The sequence below is a fragment of the Notolabrus celidotus genome, chromosome 13 (assembly GCF_009762535.1).
Source record: "Notolabrus celidotus isolate fNotCel1 chromosome 13, fNotCel1.pri, whole genome shotgun sequence".
Taxonomy (NCBI): domain Eukaryota; kingdom Metazoa; phylum Chordata; class Actinopteri; order Labriformes; family Labridae; genus Notolabrus; species Notolabrus celidotus.
In genome coordinates, this window is record NC_048284.1 from 77,428 (window position 1) to 100,978 (window position 23,551).

Genomic DNA, 23,551 nt, shown 5'->3' on the forward strand with positions numbered 1-23,551 from the left:
TAAAAAACACTCACTTTAATACTTTTAGTATTGGAGTCAGTGTTTCTATAAAACAACATCTTACAGAGTTTCACTTTGTCTCATGTTCCCCAGAGAGAGAGACGGACCAATGTTCAGAAGAATCTACTTCCTGTTCTTGAGTTCCTGGAACTTTTTGGGACATTAGTACCGTCTGTGATCAGTGGGATGGTGAATACTTAACAGGATTTAAATGAGGCAACATCATAAAAACATATCAAGCTTTAAATTTATACTCATCATAAAATATGAGAAGAAATATTTCAGGCTGAAGATTTATCATAGGAGGAAAAAGAAAAACCCGAACTGACCTCATGATGGCGCTCTGCAGCTCCAGCTGTCTTCACTTCACTTAGACAACCATCAGAGAGCTGTTCACACACACCACACACACACACACACACACACACACACACACACACCACACACACACACACACACACACACACACCACACACACACACACACACACACACACACACACACAGTGTTTTTCCATGTTTCTCATGTTTCTTGATGCGATGGTTCTGAGCTGTAAAGTGATGCAGAGAGTTGGAGCCTTGACTCCCCCCCCCTCCCTCGACCTGCAGCAGACACACTGAATGATTTCTGAAGAACACTTCTGGACGCGTGACCTTTGACCTTCTCCCTGCACAGTGTAACGCCGTGGGTCGAGATGGAGTCTTTTCTTCCCTCCTGGTGCACAGCGACATGTGAGGGTGAGAGGTGACCTTGATTTAAACCAGTAAATGTGAAAACAACCAGAGAGACATCCAGAGAGGAGAGAAGAAGAAAGGGAGAGTTTGAAATCATTCATGAGGAGTTTGTAACTGTGGAGAGCACACACACACGTATCATACAGAAGAACAACACGCGCACCAGACTGACAGAGGTGTGTCTGATCACTCAGGGGTCAATCACTTTATATACTTTATCAGGGCTGCAGGATCCACATCAGAAACTCAGACAGCATCAGATCCTGTTCCTCTAACAGTCCACACATTCTCGTTCCCAGGATGTGTCTCCTCCTCCTCCTTCTCCTCCTCCTCCTCCTCCTCCTCCTCCTCCTCTCCTTCTCCTCCTCCTCCTCCCTCTCCTCCTCCTCCTCCTCCTCCTCATCTCCTCCTCCCCCCTCCTCCTCCTCCTCCTCCTCATGGTGGAGTCAGAGGTGGAGGGATTTTTTTACATTATGTTTCAGGAGCCAGGTGGTCTGGACGCCTCCCCCTCCATGCCCCCTCCCTCCCTCCTCCCTTCCTCCCTCATAGATGGAGTGGGCTGCCTTTTCAAGAGGCGTTCAGGGGCCCCAGCTGCTTGGCCTAAAGCTCCTCCAGAGAGCCGAGGATTAAACTGAGGGGAGACGGACAGAGAGAGAGAGAGAGAGAGAGAGAGGGAGAGAGAGAGAGAGAGAGAGAGAGAGAGAGAGAGAGAGAGAGGAGAGAGAGAGAGAGAGAGAGGGAGAGAGAGAGAGAGAGAGAGGGAGAGAGAGAGAGACAGAGAGAGAGAGAGAGAGAGAGGGAGAGAGAGAGAGAGAGAGAGAGAGAGAGAGAGAGAGAGAGAGACAGAGACAGAGACAGAGAGAGAGAGGCTGTAGAGTCTCCCCCTCCTCCTCCTCCTCCACCTGCAGCCTCCGTCACAGGTGTTTCATCTGAGGAGGAAAAAGAAGTTAAAGGGTTAAATAAAAACTTCTGCAATGAGATAAAAATATCTTTCTGTAATTATTAAATAAAGATTTATTCAATCCACTTTATTTATACAAACATTTAAAAAATAAACTTTAGCTGCACAGTGAACATAAACACTGTAAGAAATAAGATAAATACAATCAAAGAATCATTAAAAATGAAACACTTTAAAAAATACCTAAAGACATAAAAACACTGTAAAATAATAAAAATAAAACAAGGATATTAAAGTAAAATAAATCAATAAATAAAACTTTACAATAAAAGAATAATGAAAAACACAAACACTGTAAAAATTGATCGTTCCAGAGTCCCCCCTGGTTTCCAGCCTGGTCTCAGGGACCACATGGAGCAGCTGATCAGAAGACCTTGGGAACCTGGAGGGGGTGTAGCCTCACAGGAGGTCTGAGATATATTATGTTGGCTACTCCATTTAAAGATTTAAAAACAAACAATAAGATTTTAAAATGAACAGAGAGCCTGAGGAGGGAGGAGAGGAGGGGGAGAGGAGGGGGGAGAGGAGGGAGGAGAGGAGGAGAGGAGGAGGAGAGGAGGAGAGGAGAGGAGGGAGGAGAGGAGGGAGGAGAGGAGGAGAGGAGAGGAGGAGAGGAGGAGAGGAGGAGGAGAGGAGAGGAGAGGAGGAGAGGAGAGGAGGGAGGAGAGGAGGGAGGAAAAGAGGGAGGAGAGGAGGGAGGAGAGGAGGAGAGGAGAGAGGAGGGAGGAGAGGAGGAGGAGGAGGAGGAGGAGGGAAGAGAGGAGGGAGGAGAGGAGGGAAGAGAGGAGGGAAAATAGGAGGGAAGAGAGGAGGGAAGAGAGGAGGGAAGAGAGGAGGGAAGAGAGGAGGGAAGAGAGGAGGGAAGAGAGGAGGGAATAGAGGAGGGAAGAGAGGAGGGAGAGGAGGAGAGGAGAGGGGGGGAGAGGAGGGGGAGAGGAGGAGAGGAGGGAGGAGAGGAGGGAGGAGAGGAGGAGAGGAGAGGAGGGAGGAGAGGAGGAGGAGAGGAGAGGAGGAGAGGAGGGAGGAGAGGAGGGAGGAGAGGAGGGGGGACAGGAGTAGAGGAGAGGAGGGTGGAGAGGAGGAGAGGAGGGAGGAGAGGAAGGTGGAGAGGAGGGAGGAGAGGAGGAGAGGAGAGGAGGGAGGAGAGGAGGGAGGAGAGGAGGGAGGGTACAGGAGTATCAGCATGTTGGACTGACTGTAGGCGGGACAGGGAGGCGGAGTTAACGCCAACAGGAAGTGTGTTACATTCATGATGATTTAACATCTTTGAACACAAACATCTCACAGCGAGGGCGAAGTCAAACATGACCTCTTCTTAGATTAGACAGGCTTCATGAACTCATGTGTGTTTGTAAGGTTTTAATGATCCCTCTAGAGCATGCAGAGAGAGAATCCAACTGAGCATGTGCAGAGTCAAAGAGGAAGAGAGCAGACGAGTCTTAAAGCTGCATTTATTGTAGTGTCCAGCAGGAGGCGACTCTGCAGGCTGCAGGGAGAGTCTCTGATTGGTTCAGAAACATGTCTCTAAAGAGTTTCAGGTTTTCTTCATTTTATAAACAGAGGTCTCATTCAGAGAGAGAGCAGGAAGCAGGGGAGGATTCTCGTGTCACGAGTTACCTGTCGCTCAGAGTAAAGGTGTTCTGAGGCTAGCTGGCTCTAAAAGTACGATCTGGTGACGGCCAACACGACTTCAAACATGGACCCAGAATCTGATCTGATCCTCTTCTGAGTGTGGTCTAACGCCTGTGAACAGAGGAGCCTCAAACACACTGAAAGTGTAGAAACTAAAGAAGCTGAAACCTTGAAGGTGAACTCGGCTCACCTCTCTGGTCTGCTCGAGGAGTCAGACCGATCCAAGACTACAAAAACCTCAAACCAAACATACACCATCTTTCATTGTGGATTCTCTTCACAAGGCCAAACAGAGGAGAGCTGAAGTTTGATCATTATCAGTCACAGCTCCAGGCGCTCACTCAGCTGCAGAAGTAAAAGACTTCAAACCATGATGTGCAAAATACTCCAGGATAGAACACAAGCCGATTAACACTGAGACCTTTTCATGAAGAAACTTTGAGCAGGTCTGCTGAGTACATGTGGCTCTAAAGGAGGGGTCAGGGATTTAGATCTTGATGAGCCACAGCTTTCAGGGTGAGCTGCGTGTGTGAGCGCCAACACGACCCAACCGGACATGTTCCTGCAAGAAGTGAGCTGATGTGAGAACGCTGCAGGAAGTATTCTGGAATCAACCCCCTCATCTCTCCCTTTAACTCTTCCTGTCCCATTAAAGTTACTAACCATAGACCTTTCTGGAGTCCCTGAGCTCCCTTGTCCCGTAGGTTCCTCTGAGCTCCCGTAGGTGTCCTCCTGCTGCGGACGTTCTGGACTCCAGCGGCAACAGCTTCTACTACTCGTCTCCCCACTATCATCTCTCTCTCTCTTCATCTCCCTCTATCCCTCTCTCCAACACGGTCTCAGCAGATGTGTGTCTAACATGAGTCTGGTCCTGCTGGAGGTTTCTGCCTGTTAAAGGAAGTTTGTCCTTGCCACTGTAACTAGCTAAATACTGTGAGGTGTAATGCTCATGATGGATTAAGGTGGGGTCAGACTGAGTCTGATCCGGTCTTGGTGTTGGGTCTCTGTTCAGGATTTGACATAGAGTGGTCTAGACCTGCTCTGTTTGTAAAAGCGTCTTCAGATAACGTTTGTTGTGATTTGGCGCGATACAAATAAAGATTGATTGATTGAAGTCCACTGAGAGAGCGGGCAATGTTGATATCATGTAAACCCAGAGGAGCGTCACGATCCAGGAGGAATAAATCCTCAGAGGAGGAAGAAGGAGAGTCTCTTTGAAGAGGAGAGCAGAGGAGACATCATAGTGAAGGTCTCTGCTGTGAGGGACGTTTAGGAACGAGGACAGAGCTCCTGAACATGTGGAGACATCTTCAGTCAAATGTTCTCTTTATCTCAAAATCATAGCTTCACATCATTCAGCTTCTTTCTGATGTAACTTCTGAAAAGTGAAGAAAGCAGGTGAAACAGCGGCGTTCAGTGAGGCCGAACTTTGGATGGTGAGTGACGCAGACTGCAGGATGTGAGCCGCTGGTCTCCTCTGATCCCTATTGGTACCAAGTCCTGACAGCAGGAGGTCTCTGGGTCCATGGGTTCACAGTTTACACACCTGCTCCACCAGGTGAGTCTGGATCTGTTTCATGAATAAGATCTGCTCATGTTAAATCTTCATGGTTGTCCTCTGAAAGCTGGACTCCTCTGCTCAGTCACAGCTGATGTTTATTCTCCTGTCTGCAGATTAACTCAGTTAAACTCTGTGAATCGTCATTAAAGCTTCTGATTCAGGAGTCTGAGGTGGAGGACTCTGCTCTGCTGCATCCTTTGATCTGCAGGTGGATCTCTTTCCCTCGATCACAAACGAAGAAAAGGAGAGTTCACTCACCTCCAGAGGTCGATGACACGGGTCCTCACAGAGTCGAGGAGCTGCAGACGATCAGGAGAGGAAGCCTTTAAAATCAGAGGAGAGAAAGTTTCTCTGAAGGACTTAATGTAAAGAATTTAAAAGAGAAACATTTCAAATATACTACTTTTTAAAAACCACAAAGTCTGTCTGAGAAAATCTTAAAGATATTCATCTGAAATATTTTAGTAGAACTGTGTTCTTTAAATCTGACTATGACTGTTTATAATGCAGTGACTTCCACCACAGAGTCATGTCTGTGTTTAATGCAGTGACTTCCACTACAGAGTCATGTCTGTGTTTAATGCAGTGACTTCCACTACAGAGTCATGTCTGTGTTTAATGCAGTGACTTCCACTACAGAGTCATGTCTGTGTTTAATGCAGTGACTTCCACTACAGAGTCATGTCTGTTTTTAATGCAGTGACTTCCACTACAGAGTCATGTCTGTTTATAATGCAGTGACTTCCACTACAGAGTCATGTCTGTTTATAATGCAGTGACTTCCACTACAGAGTCATGTCTGTGTTTAATGCAGTGACTTCCACTACAGAGTCATGTCTGTGTTTAATGCAGTGACTTCCACTACAGAGTCATGTCTGTTTTTAATGCAGTGACTTCCACTACAGAGTCATGTCTGTGTTTAATGCAGTGACTTCCACTACAGAGTCATGTCTGTTATAATACAGTGACTTCCACTACAGAGTCATGTCTGTGTTTAATGCAGTGACTTCCACTGCAGAGTCATGTCTGTTTATAATGCAGTGACTTCCACTACAGAGTCATGTCTGTTTTTAATGCAGTGACTTCCACTACAGTCATGTCTGTTTTTAATGCAGTGACTTCCACTACAGAGTCATGTCTGTGTTTAATGCAGTGACTTCCACTACAGAGTCATATCTGTTTTTAATGCAGTGACTTCCACTACAGAGTCATGTCTGTGTTTAATGCAGTGACTTCCACTACAGAGTCATATCTGTTTTTAATGCAGTGACTTCCACTACAGAGTCATATCTGTTTTTAATGCAGTGACTTCCACTACAGAGTCATGTCTGTGTTTAATGCAGTGACTTCCACTACAGAGTCATTTCTGTGTTTAATGCAGTGACTTCCACTACAGAGTCATGTCTGTGTTTAATGCAGTGACTTCCACTACAGAGTCATGTCTGTGTTTAATGCAGTGACTTCCACTACAGAGTCATGTCTGTGTTTAATGCAGTGACTTCCACTACAGAGTCATGTCTGTGTTTAATGCAGTGACTTCCACTACAGAGTCATGTCTGTGTTTAATGCAGTGATATCACATGTTTCAGTTTCAACATGTGAAATGTTGTCTTTGCTTTATTTTTATTAAATAATGAATTTAAATTTAAATGATTTGCAAAACATCAAAATCTGTTTTTATCAGAATTGTATGCAGCATCCAAACTTTATTTTAAATTGTGTTGTTTTTAATGTTTTTATTCATAATTTGCACTAAACTCATCAAAAACAATCAAACAGGATGTAAAAATATTAGATGATAGATGCAATTTTAACAGATCACAAAGTATCTGTGCTTAGACTTAATTTAAAAACACTTTTGAGTATGCATCATTTAATATTATGTATGAAAATACAACATTTCTGTTATCATAAAGTGATTTAACATTTCTATCTGTATGACACTGATAACAGGAGACACTGTGGAGAGGCAGAGGCCTGCTGGGGTCCTCCTGCTGAAAGAATCAGAACCTTAACTTTAAATCTAGAGAAGAACAAACATCATCCATCCTTTATTCACTAAAAATATAAAAAATAAACTTCAATAATAAATATGAGGAGCTAAGGGAAGAGAGGAAACATTAAAATAGTTAAAAGCTCTTTTTTGTATATTTACATAAATCCCCTAAAACACAGAAATCCTAATTATTCATTATATTAAATGTTTAAAAGCTTCTTTAAGGTCAAAATGAAGTGATTAAAATAAAGTTTCATTAAAAGGCTGAAAAATAAAACATGTGAAACAAAAGAGAAAAAACAAAGTCGTTAACCTAAATGGAGTGGGATAATAAGAGAAGTTAAAAACACATTTAAAATAATAAATAATATTAAACTTATTAAACAGGCCCTGATAAAATACCTCTGATCCTATAAAGAGATTAAACCAGCAGAGACTTACAACAAGGATAAAATAAAAACCTTCAGATGTCAGAGACGTTCAGGGACCTGTAATAAAAACCACAGGCTGTAATATTAAATCTAATATCTGTAAAGAAGCAGCTGACTGAACTTTAATAATTATCAGATTCATTCACTTTAAAGCGCCTAAAGAAGGAAACTTCAACGACACTCAGACATGCGTTTAATATTTTCATCTTTAACCCACATGTTATAAATCTTCAGGATTATTGTGAAATTATAATATATTATAATATATTTAAGAAGAACTCAATATCTTCCTTTACAGTCTTTATTCTGTGATAATAAAAAACTACAGAAACTATAAAGTTAATATAAAATCCCCGTGATATACATGAGGCCTAGAATTTAAAATTAACCCTTTAATCTGTAATAATCTGATGATAATCTGACTGTATGATTAATCTGTAAACATACTTATTCTCAGCTCTCAAACTTTAAAGTCAAACTTCATGCTCTCCAGTGTTTCCTCCAGCAGCTCTCAGCGGGCTCTCCTCTCTCTCACAGCCGGCAGCAGCAGCTTTGTCCCGGGCAGAGGCTCCGCTCAGGTCCCGGTGTTGTCCTGGAGCTGAACGGATCAAACAGCAGAGTCTCTCTCTCTCTCTTTCTTTCTTTTCTTTGTTTTAAATCTCTGGATGGAGAAAAAAAAATGATCCCAGAGGACGTGAAGTGACGTGACGCTGCAGGTCAGCAGGTGATTGGCTGCTCGGACTGTTTACAATGAAAGGAGCTGAAGCTGCACGTGCAAAGGTGAGGGAAGCTGCAGGAGACATCTGCAGGGGGGACTCAGACTCAGACTCAGACTCAGACTCAGACAAACTGACTGACTGAGGAGGTTAAATACAAATTAACTTAGGTTTTAAATATTTGAAATAAATATAATTATTTTGTTTTTATGAATTATTAGAGACAGAATCCTGCAGAAAAACACATGAGACGATAAATTCAACATGAATTATTTTTAAAGTTATATATAGGCTTCATGTTTTTATTGTGGCAGGATTTTAGTGTTCAGACTTCTGCCTCTGACACTGAACAAACTTCCACTCCAACACTCAGGGGAGATTTATTTAAGTCGATTTGGAAAAACTCAAATGAAGAATGAAACTCTTTAAAAGTCACGAAAATTAAAAGATGGAGATCTTAAATTTCATGTTAGTGTTTATTTGAAAGATGTTTTATAATAAACAAGCCTTACTCTAATGTTCACAATAATTACAAAGCTTTAAAATGTGATTATTATTCATGATTAGTGAAGTTTGTCCATTTTACACTAATGAATGTTAGCACGTTGTTTCAGTGTTTCGTGTTAGCCTATATCAGTAAAAATGACAGGATAAAAAATGATCCCATTAAGAGTTATTTGAGGTCTTGAATTACACAATAAACCAGCTGAGAGACTAGTTTAAAAAATAAAATAAAATAAACAAATAGAACAAAATAATAAATTCATTTTTAAAGTGAATAAAGAAAGACTAACTTTATAAACTCAGAGACAGAAGGTCCAAAAGTTTCTCAATTCTGGAGTCAAAGCTGAGATTTATTCAGATTTTTAAAAGTTAAAATCTCAGAGAGAGAAATCAAAACCATCAAACTTTAAAAAAAACAACAAGTTAATCAATTTTATTTTCTGTTTTAAACTTTTTAATGTGAGGGAAATAAAGAAGGGATGAATTAAAGAGGAAGTTCACTGAATGATGAGTGTGATCAGGTTTTAATTTGAAGGAGCTCACTCAGATCAATCCGCGCGTGAAGAAATAAACCTTTAGATGTGACGTCACTCAGCAGGTGAGACTGAAGTTTATTATTAATAATAAATAATCTCTTTATATAAAGGAGGGAACAGACTGAGACACCTGACAGGTGATCAATAAAGTTCTCCAGCTCAGGATCAGGATCAGGATCAGGATCAGGATCACTTATTGATCAGGTTCGATGAAGCTCAGATCACAGAGTTTGGATGGATCCGTTCCTCTCAGAGTAAATTAACTCAGCGGAAGCAGAAAGTAGGTCCAGCCTGTTTCCTCCTCTCCCCTCTCTCATGTCAGTCTCAGTCCCCATTGTTGGCTGCTGCTGGGTCCACGTCGCTCCGCCCCTCCGTGTGTGGAGTCTGAGTCCGGCGGGATAAGGGATCTGGTCTCCTCGAGCAGCCGATCAGCTGGACTTCTTCCCAGGGAGACCCAGGAAGCAGGAAGCCGGAGGGAGGGAGGGGGACTCAGGCTGCAGAGAGTCGCCGGACTGACCCGACCACATCCATCCAGAGCCCGGGGGGTCCGCATCATGTCCTTCAGCCCCAAACACTCCACCCCCTTCTCAGTCTCCGACATTTTGAGCCCGATGGAGGACAGCTACAGGAGGTTCGGAGGGATGGATCACACCACGGGGGGTCTCGGGTCCCCGCTGGGCCCCTACAGGCAGACCCAGGTCTCCCAGTCCGGTACGCAGCATCAGCAGCAGCAGGCGCAGCAGCACCAGCCGCCTCATCTTCACCATCATCACCACCACCATCACCATCACCACCTGTCCTCCTCCTCTTCATCCTCATCCTCCTCCTCTTCCTCAGCCTCAGCAGCAGCAGCAGCCGCGCTGGGACCCGGAGGGCCGTACCACGTGCCCCCCCACGGGGTCCCCCACGGGGTCCCGCAGTTCTCCGGGGCCGTCGGAGGATTCTGTGGGAACGAGCTGCCGTCCTACCAGGACACCGTGAGGGGGGGAGGAGCGGCCTGGTACAGCAACCCGGAGCCCAGATACCCCACAAGTAAGAAGTTTAAAAAACTAAGTTTCAAAAACAAAGTTTAAAAAACTAAGTTTAAAAAACTAAGTTTAAAAAACTAAGTTTAAAAAACTAAGTTTAAAAAACTAAGTTTAAAAAACTAAGTTTAAATTTGAATCTGAGGAAGTTTGGAGAGAGAGGAGAGGCGCGCGGGACGGGTTGGCCTCCTGGTTTTACGCACGATGGAACAAAAACTGTGTTTTAAAATGTTTAATTACTGCGTGTGTTTGGTGTTAAATAATATAATTAAAGTAATGTTTTAACTTGTATTTTATGACCTTTAAATGTGCTCTAATATTAACATTGACTCTCTCTATAAGGAGGTTAAAAAAGCCTCTCTGGATTTGTATTTATTGACTTTTACGCACGATGGAAACACACTCTGTTTTTAAATGTGTTTAAATATATTTTTTAATACCAAACACACGCAGTAATTAAAGTCACTTTTTAACTTGTATTTTATGAAATTTAAATGTGCTCTAATGTCAACATTAACTCTCTTTATAAGGAGGGTAAAAAGGCCTCTCCGGGTTTGTATTTATGGACGTTTACGCACGAACACAGTGAAAGTTTAAAGCTCTGAATCCATGTTGTTAATATTATCTGATGCATTTAATTAAACTAATGTTGAATGTGTTTTTTTTGTGCAGGTTTGTATTATAATTGATTAATATAATAATGTGCTCTCAGAACAGGACACAGGCCTGTTTCCGAAATGAATTTAAAGTTGTATTCTGTAGTTTTATTTCCCCTCAGCCTCCTGGTTTCTTTATTTGTGTGAGATGTTTTTTTTAAATGAGTTTCGATCCTTCAGAGTCTGACTGAGAGCAGGTCTTTTCTTCCTGCAGTGGTCAGACTCTATAATCAATAATATATATATTTATATATGTGTGTGATTTTAAGATATGCTTATCTTTTACCTCTTTAATTTTAATTTTAATTGCTAATAACTTTTTAATAATTGTTCATTTATAGGCTCTTGTTTGCTTTCTATATTTATTTTGCACTTTGTCTCCTCTGTTACTGTGACACTTGAATTTCCCCGTGTGGGACGAGTAAAGGACTCTGATCTTATCTTGTTGTCTCTGATCATCTGAAGCATGATGGAGGATTTCTTGAGGTGACTGTCTCCAGATAAATTAATTGTAGTTGATTTATTTAGAAATGTTTTGAATATTCTTCTAAGTTTCCAGATTCATGGGCCCCTCCAGTGGGATGAACATGTCCGGGATGGTGGGCTCTCTGTCCGGGATGGACCACAACACCAAGTCCATGGTGACCCTGCACTCCGCGCCGCGCAGGAAGCGGCGCGTGCTCTTCTCCCAGGCTCAGGTCTACGAGCTGGAGCGGCGCTTCAAGCAGCAGAAGTACCTGTCCGCGCCGGAGAGGGAACACCTGGCAGGACTGATCCACCTCAGCCCGAACCAGGTCAAGATCTGGTTCCAGAACCACCGGTACAAACTGAAGCGGCAGGCCAAGGACAAGACGCCGCAGCAGCTGCAGGAGGGAACCGGAGGAGGAGGAGGTGGAGGAGGAGGAGGAGGAGGGAGTCTGTGCCGCTCCTCCTCAGTGTCCCCGGTTCTATCGAAAACCGGTAAGAGCTGCAGGACCGACTCCAGCAGCTCCAACCTGACCGGGGAGGCCATGCAGGGGGCCCCGCAGCAGCAGGTGAACCAGCAGCAGCAGGTGAACCAGCTCTCGTCCACGGAGGAGCTCGAGGATTTATCCCCGAGTCCTCCTCTGGGACTCCACGCGCAGATCAACATGACGCAGACGGACGCGGCGCTGATCGAGTACACGAACAGCATGATCGGGTCCAATTTACTGTACGGGAGGACTTGGTAGGGACCCCTGGAGGGGGACTGATGGGACCCCTGGAGGAGGTCTGATGGGACCCCTGGAGGAGGTCTGAGGGGACCCGGACAGGAGTTGGATTTTTTGGAGAACATTAAAGGCCTCAGACTTCTTTTTAAGGTCTTTGTCTCCGTGCGTAAACTTCTGGTTCTGGTTCCTTTACGCACGTGCGGCTCAGAGGACGCGCTGGTCTGAGTAACAAGGTGCCAAAATAAAAACTGTATATTAGAGTCAGGAGCTGGAGTCAATGTTTCTAACTAAGATCCATCCCTCTGCAGAACGACCCGTTTGTTAAGTCCCTTTTATTGTTTTGTGATTTTAATTAAAACTCTGATTTGAGGAGATCCAGGAGGAAGCTTTCCATTTCTATCAGACACATTTAAATTATTCCAGGTTTGAAATGTATTCTTTGAAGCTCTTTCTCAGTTTAAATGAAATATTCTCACTAAAGGACATTCAGAAGATATTCTTACAGATTTTTTATTGTTTCAGGTTTTTAATTCAAATATCGGACATGTACATGTTTTTTTTTAGAGAGGCTGAAATGAACCTCTGTGTTTTTAAAATGATCTCAGAAACGATGCAGCAGCTCCAGGAGGGATGAAGATGATGAAGAGGAGGTTTTAACTCTGATGCATGAATGCTCCACGCTGCAGATATTCTTCAGTGTTTTATTCCACATTGTTTTTGTTTTGTAATTCTTCTGGGAGATTTATTAAAAAAGAAGTGACCTTTAAAGTGTTTTTGCTTTGATTTGATTTGAGTGAATTTAAAGGAGCAGTCTGTAGTTTCTTCAGCTGAAACAGAGGAGAGTAAAATATTATCCCAACTCTTTATTTTTTGTTTTGGTCTTTTGGAACACTCGGACCACTTCGGACCACTTCGGAGAGACTCCTCTCAAAAAGAAACACATGGGGACTCGGTCCGTGACTCACTTGTATTTGACAAGTTTTACAGGCTGATCATCTTAAAAATCACAAGTTACATAAACACAATGTTTTTGTTTTAAGTCAAATAAAAAGAAAAGAAATTCATTGTACAAGAAGACAATAAAATGAAAAAAGATGACATGTCTCCCCTACAAATATCCGCCGGAATCCCACCCCGTCCAAATGTGGTCCCTCGGTCCACGTCCCCGCTGACTTTAGTTCCAGGGGTATCTCTTGGAGGGAGGAGGGAGAGGGTAACCTCTGCCAGAGCTGAAACTCTGAAACACAACAATATTATTATATTAGTTAGGAGCGATTCTGCATTTAATAAAGACATTAAATTAAATTAAAACTCACAAAAACATTTGAAAAATACATAAAAGGCACGGAGAGATCAGATTTAAATGAAGATTTAAACTAAAGAAGAATGAAAAGGTAACTGCAGTAACACAGAAACTTCATCAGTTATTAAAAATATTTATTTTCACTTTAAAAAATGAGGATTTTTATCTTCACTAAAGACAAGTGACTGTTCAAATTAATCAAATACTAAAATAAGATTAAAGATCCTGTTCCAAGTTTAAAAATGCTTTGATATATTTTATAAAAATAAAACAATGATCTTACAATAATCTACAAACTTAAAAACACTTTTAATATAATAGAATATAATTAAAAATACAAACTTAATTACATCCTGAAGTGTTTTAACTAAAACGACCTAAAATGAGTGAATTCATCTTTTTGAACACTTTGTTTTTTTGCAGCAGATTTATTTGACTTTTTAAAATAATGTCTGAATGTGAACTTTAATTCAGCTCAATCCTGACGTATTTAAAACATCTGATAAAAAGAAGAATTTTAAAATACCTTCAATGAATAAAAAGATTGATCCTGCAGAGCTGAGAGAAATTCAGTTTAGGTATTATTTAATATTTTCCTCTCTAAAAGAGACGGATCAGTGAGTCTAAATGAACAGGAAGGTAAAATAAATAACTGAGTGTTAGAATAAAGTCCTGCTGAGAGCTGATCTTTATGTTCTGATGGATCGTCACATAGTCTGTCTTTAATCAGGAGATAAAGTGATAAACACCAACACGGACTCTTCTTATAGAAGGATGTAAAAACACGACTGAAGGTGAATTCAATCTTTGGAGTTTTCTTTGCTGTGAAGTTTCTGACACTTCTCCCCGTCTCTCCGTTTAATGAAAGGAGACTTTTCTTCCCTCTCACTCCGAGGAGTTCAGACGCCATGTTTCAATTTACTGAGTCCAAAAAGAAACGGCAGAAGAAAGCAGCAGCACTCTGTGTCGCTGTAACGACCAGCTTCTCTTTAAAAAGATCTTCAAATGTTTTTAAAAAATGTTAAATTAAATGTCAAAGAAAAGTGAAACTTTCTCCACTGATCGTTTGAATACAGAGGAACACAAAGAGTCTCAACATGTCAGAACTGTGGAGCCCTGAAGTCCTGCTGATTATTTTCATCAAGTGCACAAAATCAAAACTCTCTGATGTGTTTACTTCATAATAAGATAAATATCTTTCACACAAAGATCAAAACTTATTCCTCCTAAAGATCCTGTGCTCACAAGATCATTATGGGAATAAGATTCTATCTGGAGAGAGAAGTTCTCACTTCTCCAGGACTCCAGGAGTTCAGCAGAGACATGATTTAATTTTTGTTTTTGATACAACTTTTAAAGAAAATGTTCAAAAATAAACTTTCCAAAAACATCAAGAAAGTGAAAAAATTAAAACAGATTTTTTTATAGAAACATTTTTGGATTAATTTCCTGAGATTCTGATAATGATCATCGTGTTTACGTTTGCATCATGGCCGACAGCCAATCAGATCTTCTGATTTGTTTCAGCCATGGAAAATTTAAAAACTGCTCCAAAAACAGGAAAACAACTTCACAGGTAAAAATCAACTTTGTTATTTCAAAGCATGTAAATAAAATATTAACATTTAAGTCAATGTAAAATAAATGTGAAGAGTGGAGACAGATTCCTTTATCAGCTGAAAGGTGAGGCTTGTCCGTCTCTGTCGTCACATTTGAAGGATGTCAATAAAGTTGTAATAAATATGTTCAAACCGTGCGGTCAGTATTTCACAGAAGAAGAATGGAGACATTTTCTTTATTTGTCAGGTCTAACTCCTTTTAAAGAAATCTGACTTTCTGCTCAACATTTTCAGATTAAAGTCAGAAATGGAAAAAAAATAATAATCTGAAAAAAAAACAAACAAAAAAAACAATCCACAACATAGAAATATAAAGGAAGTAATCCTCTGGAGGGATATGGCCACTTAAGAATAAATTAAATCTGTAATTCTGTCTTTAATTTATTCTCATCTATTTCAGATTTTTTTCTAAGAATTCAAACATTCTCAAAATTCTGACCTTTTATTTTGTAAAGTGGAAAAAAAAAAAAAGTCTGAATAAAGAAAAGTCAGACTTTAAATATGAAAGTCAGAATTCTGACTTTTCTCTCAGAATTTCAAGTTTAAAAAATCTGGCATGAATCTAGTTGAGATTTTGCTGCTTAAGAAAATCAATTTATTTTTAAATCTTTTTCAAAATTCTGAAAATTTTGGCCTCTGAAGGAAAAAATGAAGGATGGTATTTTTTATTAAATTCAGAATTCTAACTTTCTTCTCAGAGTTCAGATTAAAGTCTGAATTCTGTGGAGAAAGTCAGAAGCTGATTATTAAATTGAATAAAATGTTTTAGAAAACTTTAGTCCCTTTGATTTAAAATTTGACTCTGATGCATCAATAAAGATGATCTTAGATATTATAATCAAACTTTCTACTTTTAAAATGAGTTTCTGAATAATAAAGACATCTTTAAAAACGTCCTCAGTGAGACGATCTTCTTCCAATCAAACATGTTGTGGATCAAAGTTCCTGAGCTTTGTTTTATGACACCACTACACTTAATTTAAGTATTTAAACCCCTGTGATGGTTTAATAAGTCCCATAACTCTGATTTAATATAGAGTTATGATTACACAGACAAAGAGAGAACAGGTTTAACTTTATGAACAGAGTTAAAGACGTGACGTCAGAGTGAGTGAAAACATGGAGGATCAGTGTTGTAAGGGTTAAAAGAGTCAGCTCTCCTCAGGCTTGTGTTTCACAGTGATGGAGTTACCTGATGCTGCTGCCCCCGGTTGTCACGGTTCCACTCCTCTCTGCGTTGATCGAAGCGCTGCTGGTAGCCGCCTGGCCCCGCCCCTCCCCGGCCACGGCTCTGGTTCTGCTGGTACGACGAGTGCTGAGACTGCTGGGCTCGATCCCAGCCGTGACCCCCTCTCCCTCCACTCCCCCCGCTGTAGTGCTGCTGCTGCTGCTGCTGCTGCCTGCAAACACACACACACACACACACACACACCAGTCTCTGTTAAGTACACTCCACTTCAAGGTCTTAAATCCACGCACAGATTCTCCTGCGCGCCGGCGTGGCGGCGGTCCTGGCCGTGTTTTTGTCTGAAGAGGACGTGAGGCCTTGGAAGAAGAGACACCTGCACTAAACTGGAACCTGCAGGACTGTGAGCGTGACGCTGACGAGGATCAGAGTTACCTTCATGAGTCCTCACAGGTTACAAACACTCAACGCCAACGACCGTCAGGAGGAAGTGACGGCCATTTTGGAGGAGAGAAACACAAAGTTACACGAACATGTTCCTCAGATTTAATCTGAACAGGAAACTGAACCGTGACTCCTCTGAATCAACATCAACCTGTCCTCTCTCTCCTCATGATGTTAAATCTGTCTCTAATGATCTGAGAGGATAGAAATGTTTGTTTACATGTTCCTGATGTTGATGGTTGGTGTCCAAACAAACATCTGTCTTTACTTTCTGTGTTCATTCAGTTTGTGGGATCAGGATGTTGATATGACTTAATTTTCTAAGATGAAATACCTTCTTTAATCATTCATAAGTTTAAAATAGAGACATGAAGCCTCAATGATACAAAATATAATCTTCAAACATCAAAGAGTCGATCATTAAACCTCTCAGACGAACATATCTGATGTTTTCTCATATTTAAAATGTATGATCTGAATGTTTTTGTGTTCTTCAGACTCAAGTTTAGAATAAAGTGACATTTAAAACACTTTTTAATCATTTTTATTCTCAATATTTAAAAAAGGAATCAGTGGATCCTCTAAGAAAAGTAAGAGACAGTAAAGAAGTTTAAGAAGTGATAAGTCTGTTAAACTTGTATATTAAGTTCAATTAAACACATTCTTTCTTTAAATCAGGAACTGGTGATCCAAATAAACAAGTTCAGAAGTTTATTGTTGAATTCAACTTCTGACTTCACCTCCAGGATCAAACGCTCTGAAGTGTTCTCTCAGTTTTTATTTCAGATGGACGTTTAAAGAAAGAGGAGAGGTGGATCATCGAAGCATCGATCCACAGAGCTGAGGTTTATCTGGTTCATCAGTCAGAGAAGTAAAGACTCTGAGACTCTGAGAGTCTGGACTCAGGCGTGTTTCTCCTCCTGTGGACCTCCAGGCGACCTCTGACCTCGCTCTCGACCTGCGTTTACGGAGACACGGAGTCCTCCAGCAGATAAAACATCCTCTCCTGACAGACTTAGCGGAGCTTCACATGAAGGAGCTCAGAGTATGAAATGAAACATATTCACATATGTCTGGGATCTTCCTCATCCTCTGAAATGAGGCGGCCGCATTGCATCGTGGGACCGAGTGAAGAGTCGGCACGCCACGGCCCTCCAGACCCGGGCCGGACAATGTGTCCATGCAGCCCCTGATATTAAAAGTCTCTTCTTTGGAACAATGAGGAGAGCTGAGAGTGAGAGCCGCAGACCCCCCATCCCTCATTACTGAACCATGTCACACTCTGGACAGAGCCGGACTTAACCGAGCGCTGGAATCCGTAATCCCCCTCCTCTCCAAGTTCCTCCTGCATTTCATTTGGTCCGTCCCGAGCAGCTAAAGAAACTGTGTTCAGTCTCTGCTAATAACTACTGACCCGAGGTGACACGCCGCCACAATGGGCCTGAAAAGTTGAACCGGGGAACCTGATTAGGACTTTTGGAGAGGTCTGGAGCCAGAATCAATAGCCGGTGTGTGCAGCGCGGGGAGCTGCGCAGCCTCCGGCAGCATTAGTGATGCCTCATTAAGTTGCACAAACCTCCTCAAGAGAAATTTGTTTTAGAGCGACGGGGAGAAATCTTAATTCAGCTCCCCTGACGGAGGACGGCAGAGCGCCAGAGTGAAAGACGGGAGGGACGAGCAGCAGCGAGCGCTCACACACCGGGGCCTTGACATGTTTAATTCTAACTTTGATTGTAAAAAAAGAGAAACAAGCAGAGGGACGAGAGAGAGGAGAGGACGGGAGGACGGTTCATTTCTAACAGCTTCAAAAACAGGAAGCCGGCCGTGTTGAGCGGTCGATGAAGTCCTTGGCTGACAAAGCAACAAAGAGCAAACCTATCTGAGCGTGGAGAGAGGCAGACTGACGCGCTGCCTCCATTCTGGGTCAGCGTTTGAACCAGACTCCACCACATGAGTCGATGTAACAGGCAGGACCACAAACATGAACTCAGCACGGCAAACGCTCACAACACACGACTCACCTTGGGAACTGGGGCTGCTGGAAGGAGGGCGGCGCTCCCAGCAAACTGTTGTGCTGCCTGGAATCTGCAGGGAACAAAGACGACATGAGTGCTTCAGTCCGCTGAAGTTTGAAATACCACAGAGCAGAGAGAGAGGACCGCGGCGTTAAACCTGGTTTCAGCCTTTTTTAGAACAAATGAAACCTAAAGATGGAGCACGGGTTCTTTATCCTCAAAGTTTCAGAGTCATAAACAAGGAGGAACATTTACATCGACAGCTTTAAGAACACTTATCAGTTACACTGCATTAAAACCTTCAAAAACATCCAAACATGCACAAAGAAAAGAACATTTCACACTGAACACATCTTAGTTTCACTTTCTGCATGAAACCGTAAAAAGACTTAAACATAATCTCAGTTTCATCGTTCAGAAGCTCAAACTAGCTTCAACTCTCAAACCTCATTCATGAGATTCACTTTAATCCCCCGATAGATCCATAAAGAAGAACAAACATCTCCATTTAAACCAAAGACACTGACTAAGGGATCATTTTCTGATCTTATTTTTGTCTCTTTTCAAACATGAATCACTTTCTATCTTCACAGAATCATGAACATGTTTTTTACATTATCAGCATCTAAAGTCAACTTTTACCAAATAAAATGAAACAAAACTGGAAAGAAATCTTCAGTTTTATTGATTAAAAGGAGAAAACAGGAAAGTATTCTGCATGAGCAGCATCTTTAGTCCACTTTTATGACTTTAAAAAACAGATAATCTGAAGTTCTGTTGTTTTAAAGAACATTTAAAGCGTCTTGTGTTAACTTTTGAACTAAAACTAAAAAGGTAATCTTAAGTTCTTGTTGCTCAGAGGCTCAAAGTGGTTGGATGTGGACTTAAGCCTCTTCAATTCAAAGTGTTTCTGTGTGCTCTAAATCTAAATCTTCTCTGATGGCAGCGACATCCCAAAAAATCTAAGAGTTCAGAAATCTCATCAATCAGGAACCAAACCAGGATTTTAATCTGAGCCTCTTCAGTAGAAAACGAGACCTGAAGGTTTTCAAGCTGCATCTTCAAACTCTGAATCTGAATCAGCCTTCATGAAATATTTCACTTTAACAGGTTCAGATCTTCTCTCCTGAATTAAATCAGTGATCATTGAGCTTCACTGATCAGATCAGCCTCAAAATTAAAACACTAACAGTGTTCTTTGAGTTAAACGGCAGAGAAACCTTTAAAGATCTCATCTTTAAAGTTTTCATCTTTAGAAGCCGGAACAGGACAGATATGCATTTTAGCTTACATTTCAATCTAAATGAAATAAAACTGGATCATAGAAAGGAGGAAATATTCTGCATGAAGTGCGTCTTCATTAGGTGTGCTTGGTTTTAAAATGCAGTATCACTCCTGGCTCTAAAGAAACCCCCTAACCATCTCGTGTTTCATCAATTAAAGGCTGGAAACAGGAGGATTCCTGTTCTTAGTCCCTGAAGAAGGAACAATTCTCATGAACATCATCTCATGTTGAGTTTGTTGAGTCAGACGGATGAGGAAACCAGAAAAATTCAAACTTTGTATTGATTAGAAACCTAAGAGAAGATATCATTGGTCTTATTCGGTGCAGAGTTAATTAAAGAGATTGTTTCTGCTCGTTTTATCTCAAATGTTAACTTCTGGTTGAATTTAAAATCTAACAGGATCTCACAAAAGGAGAAATATGTCACATTTACATCATCTCAAGTTCACTATCCTGAGTTATAATGTGATTGAACGTGAGGACATCTGTACTCTTACTGTTTAGAAGCTGAACCAGGATTTATATTTGAGCCTCTGAAGAACAAAATGAAACCTGAAGATATTTTCTGGTGTTCTTATTTGTGTATCCTCAAAGTGCATCCATTAAATAAGTGTAACATCTGAGTGAGACTGTAAAAAAATGTGAAATATTTTGACTTTGATAAAAACTGAGATCCTCTGAGGTTTCTTCTGTTAAACAGGTAAAAGAAACAGGATGAGCTCTCGAGGCTCTTTGTGAACAGGATCATAGAGAGGAGGAAATGTTGATGTGAATGGCATCCTCAAATGTGATTACACCTGATCACATCTTTAGTTTTTTATTGTTTGGACGTCCAAGCAGCAGGATTAGTATTTGAGCCTCTTTAGGACGCTGAATAGGATCATAATAAAGGATTAACTATTAACAGGATGAAAGAAAGGAAGAAGTATTCTCCATTAAAGCATCATTAGGCGAGCTCTCGGGTTAAACTGCAGGGAAACAGGAAAATCTCCGGTTTCTGTGACGGTTTGATGTTGAGACGAATTAACCCGACGCAGACCGAAGTGAGAGAAATAAAGAAGGAAAAGATGAAGTATTTCCTCCTGTTAGGATGAAGCTCTGTCAGGAGGAGCGTTGGAGGCTGGAGGCAGAGCGAGGCAGAGAGAGGCAGAGAGAGGCGGACGAGGGAGAGTCACATTTGCATTTTTTGTTCAGGAAAATGAAATAAGCATTCAGCCGGCAGCATTGTGGACGCCTCAAGTACCCTGGTTCCATCGCTGCGAGCCCTTCACAAAGACACACTTATAAAAAAAAAAAGAGGAGCTAACGGCTTCTTCCAGATTCACTGTTGCCAAGGCGATGACCAGCTGCGAGCCGTGGACTTGTTTGTTTATCGGGGCCGGCCGGCTGAGTGGATGGGCTCAGGGCGGGTGAAGGGGGCCACGATAAAAAATAGAGAGAGAGACCCTGATAGACTCACATTTACAAACCCGGGGAGGGGGCCGGAGTTAAAAACCGGGGTTCCACCGATACCGGGGACAGAAGCCGATTCTGAATCTGCGATTTCAGCCGATACTGAGCGTGTGAGGGAGGCAGGGCGCCATCGGGAAGGTCATGTGACGGTTTAATAACAACAGAATAATTTAACTGGGTCATTGTTTTCATCTTCAAAGGATTTACTCTCATTACTGGACCGCTGCACTGATTACAGTTTATTATATAACATTTGAAAATCAGGACTGTTTTACATATTCAGAGGTTTTATATCAAACACACATTTAGACTCTTCTTTGTTTTCACAGATTCTTCTTTTCTTTTACTTTGGAGTCTGGGGATTTTTACTAACATCAAGAAAATGAGCACATCTGTTCAGACGCACAGGAAACTGTTAGTAAAGATTAGAACCTTCACTTTGTGTCTTAAAGCTCCTGTGAGGATTTTTCAGCTGGTTAATAAAGAGGTGAGCACTTGTTAGTCAATCTAATTGGTGTCGTGGTACCAACACATTAATTAAAAACATTTTTTGTGTGTTTTTATAAGATAGGGAAGCCGGAGGGAGAGACAGGAAGAGAGCGGGGGAATCGAACCAGTGAACTCTGCAATGAGGTCTAAAGCCTCTGTACATGGGGCGCACCTAAACCGCTAGGCCACCAGTGCCCCGCCGATTCATGTATTTTTGACAGCTGTGTTGCGTTTCACTCATAGACTGAATAAAATATACGCTGTTTTGAAGCCAATCGACGGCGGCAGCCATATTGGAAATGCTGAACTCAACCAGGCAGAGTGTGACGTAAAGGGGCGGAGTTTGAGCCTCCTAGCCAACAGCTAGGTGTGCCAGACCGGGAGTCAAGTCAGTCATGTCCTTATTTGGGTAAAAACTTGTAATCTTAATATCTCCTGAACCGTCACGTTAGAAATAACCCCCCCCCGTACAGTGTGTGCTGATAGAGAGATTAGCTTCTTAGGGCCAAGCTGTTTTCTGAACCAGGCTGTAAACATGTTTATTAATGCTGCAAAGATCCTCTTTTTCCCATTCATGTCTATGTGGTTTCTGGTGTTTCTGCAGCCAGCCTCAAGTGGATTCTCGATGTATTGCAGTTTGTAACACTTCAGCATCGGCTTCATAGTTTGAGACCGGAGGTTGCCGCTTAGTTTCAAGTGTGCAAATTTGGTGCGGTAAACTCTGACCTTTCTTGCGTTTCCACAGTGAACTCTACGCTTCAATAGAAGCGTGTCGGCTGAGAAATAGCTTGCTTTTCATTTCAGCATATATGTGAACTGATAACATCATCTCTTCTGCTGCTGTTATGTGTCTCATGCGGCGAAAATCAGGAGAATAGAAGGCAAATTTTTCCATGAGCTGCACGCAAATCTCAGCCAAAATACAGAAATAAATATCACTTTACATCAGCTTAATTGTTAAAAGCATAACGAAGGGAGCAGGAAAGCACTTCCTGAATACTTTTCCAAACAAAAGCCTGATATGTATTTTCTCTCTCGATACTCCTGTTGTTTTCACACGATGCTTTTATTGTGAAGTTTTGCCCGGGACAGTTATTTGGTAAAGAATCACCTTGTATAGCACTCTCTCTTTTAAAAGTCATCACTTGTTGGGTTGGCTGGAAGTAAGCTCTGTTAATCATTTAATAACATAAGGTTGCAGAAAATATTTAGTCTCAACAACAGAACCGTGATATCTATAGAAACAAAATGTGATATCTGAATTCTTGGACGCTGCTTAAAATCCAACCAGGAGAAAAAATATTCTCAAATCCAACATTTTGATATCTCGGCTGGCTTTAACAATAAAAACATAGAATGGGAAGGGAAATGATGCATGGTCTGGGTCAATAATTCTACAGTGGAAGCACAGAAACTACAGATATCCAAAGTTCTGTTGAAACACTCGAACACTCGAAGCATGAGACTTCTGGAAGAGCGAGATTGACAGTGAATTATCATGAATATATGTCCTGCTGTGCGCTCAACATCCGCCCCCCCTGACCTCTAATGGGAACTCGAGGGAGCTGGAGAGTCTGCGTGAACGTTTCGGCTGTTTGCGTTCACACATGCAGCTCATCCTGAATGTTTCTGGAGTTTTGTGCAGAAGTGAAAACAGCTACAGACGGAAACTTTGAGATGAAGAATGAATTAAAGGATGAATGGAAATAAAAACAGAGCTGCAGATTTAGAGGAGCTTGGACCAGTATGAGGATGATGTTTCAGAGTCTTCAAACATTTTGAAGCTCATAATAAAGTGAAACAGTCCTGATAAGTT

The 23,551-nt window shown here is 41.6% G+C and overlaps 2 protein-coding genes across 7 annotated transcripts in view; one reads left to right on the forward strand and one right to left on the reverse strand.

Moving 5' to 3' along the window:
• The first annotated feature begins 9,271 nt into the window (after positions 1–9,271).
• Positions 9,272–12,719, forward strand: nkx2.4b (NK2 homeobox 4b). Its single transcript, XM_034699242.1, has 3 exons — positions 9,272–9,275; positions 9,394–10,103; positions 11,305–12,719. The coding sequence occupies exons 2-3, from the start codon at positions 9,626–9,628 to the stop codon at positions 11,961–11,963; spliced, it is 1,137 nt and encodes a 378-aa protein (XP_034555133.1). The 5' UTR covers positions 9,272–9,275; positions 9,394–9,625; the 3' UTR covers positions 11,964–12,719.
• Positions 12,720–12,790: 71 nt separating this feature from the next.
• The window catches only part of xrn2 (5'-3' exoribonuclease 2), a 47,611-nt gene continuing 36,850 nt past the window's right edge, over positions 12,791–23,551 (reverse strand). For 2 of the 6 annotated variants that reach the window (XM_034699235.1, XM_034699239.1), the window contains 3 exons: positions 18,516–18,579; positions 16,057–16,264; positions 12,791–13,179 (listed from right to left, as the gene is read on the reverse strand). In XM_034699235.1, the coding sequence (XP_034555126.1) occupies positions 13,117–13,179; positions 16,057–16,264; positions 18,516–18,579 (335 nt within the window). In that variant the 3' untranslated portion in view covers positions 12,791–13,116. Of the gene's footprint in view, positions 13,180–16,056; positions 16,265–17,196; positions 17,453–18,515; positions 18,580–23,551 lie in introns of those variants that run through there. The other 4 variants (XM_034699238.1, XM_034699237.1, XM_034699236.1 and 1 more) reach the window with 4 other exon arrangements.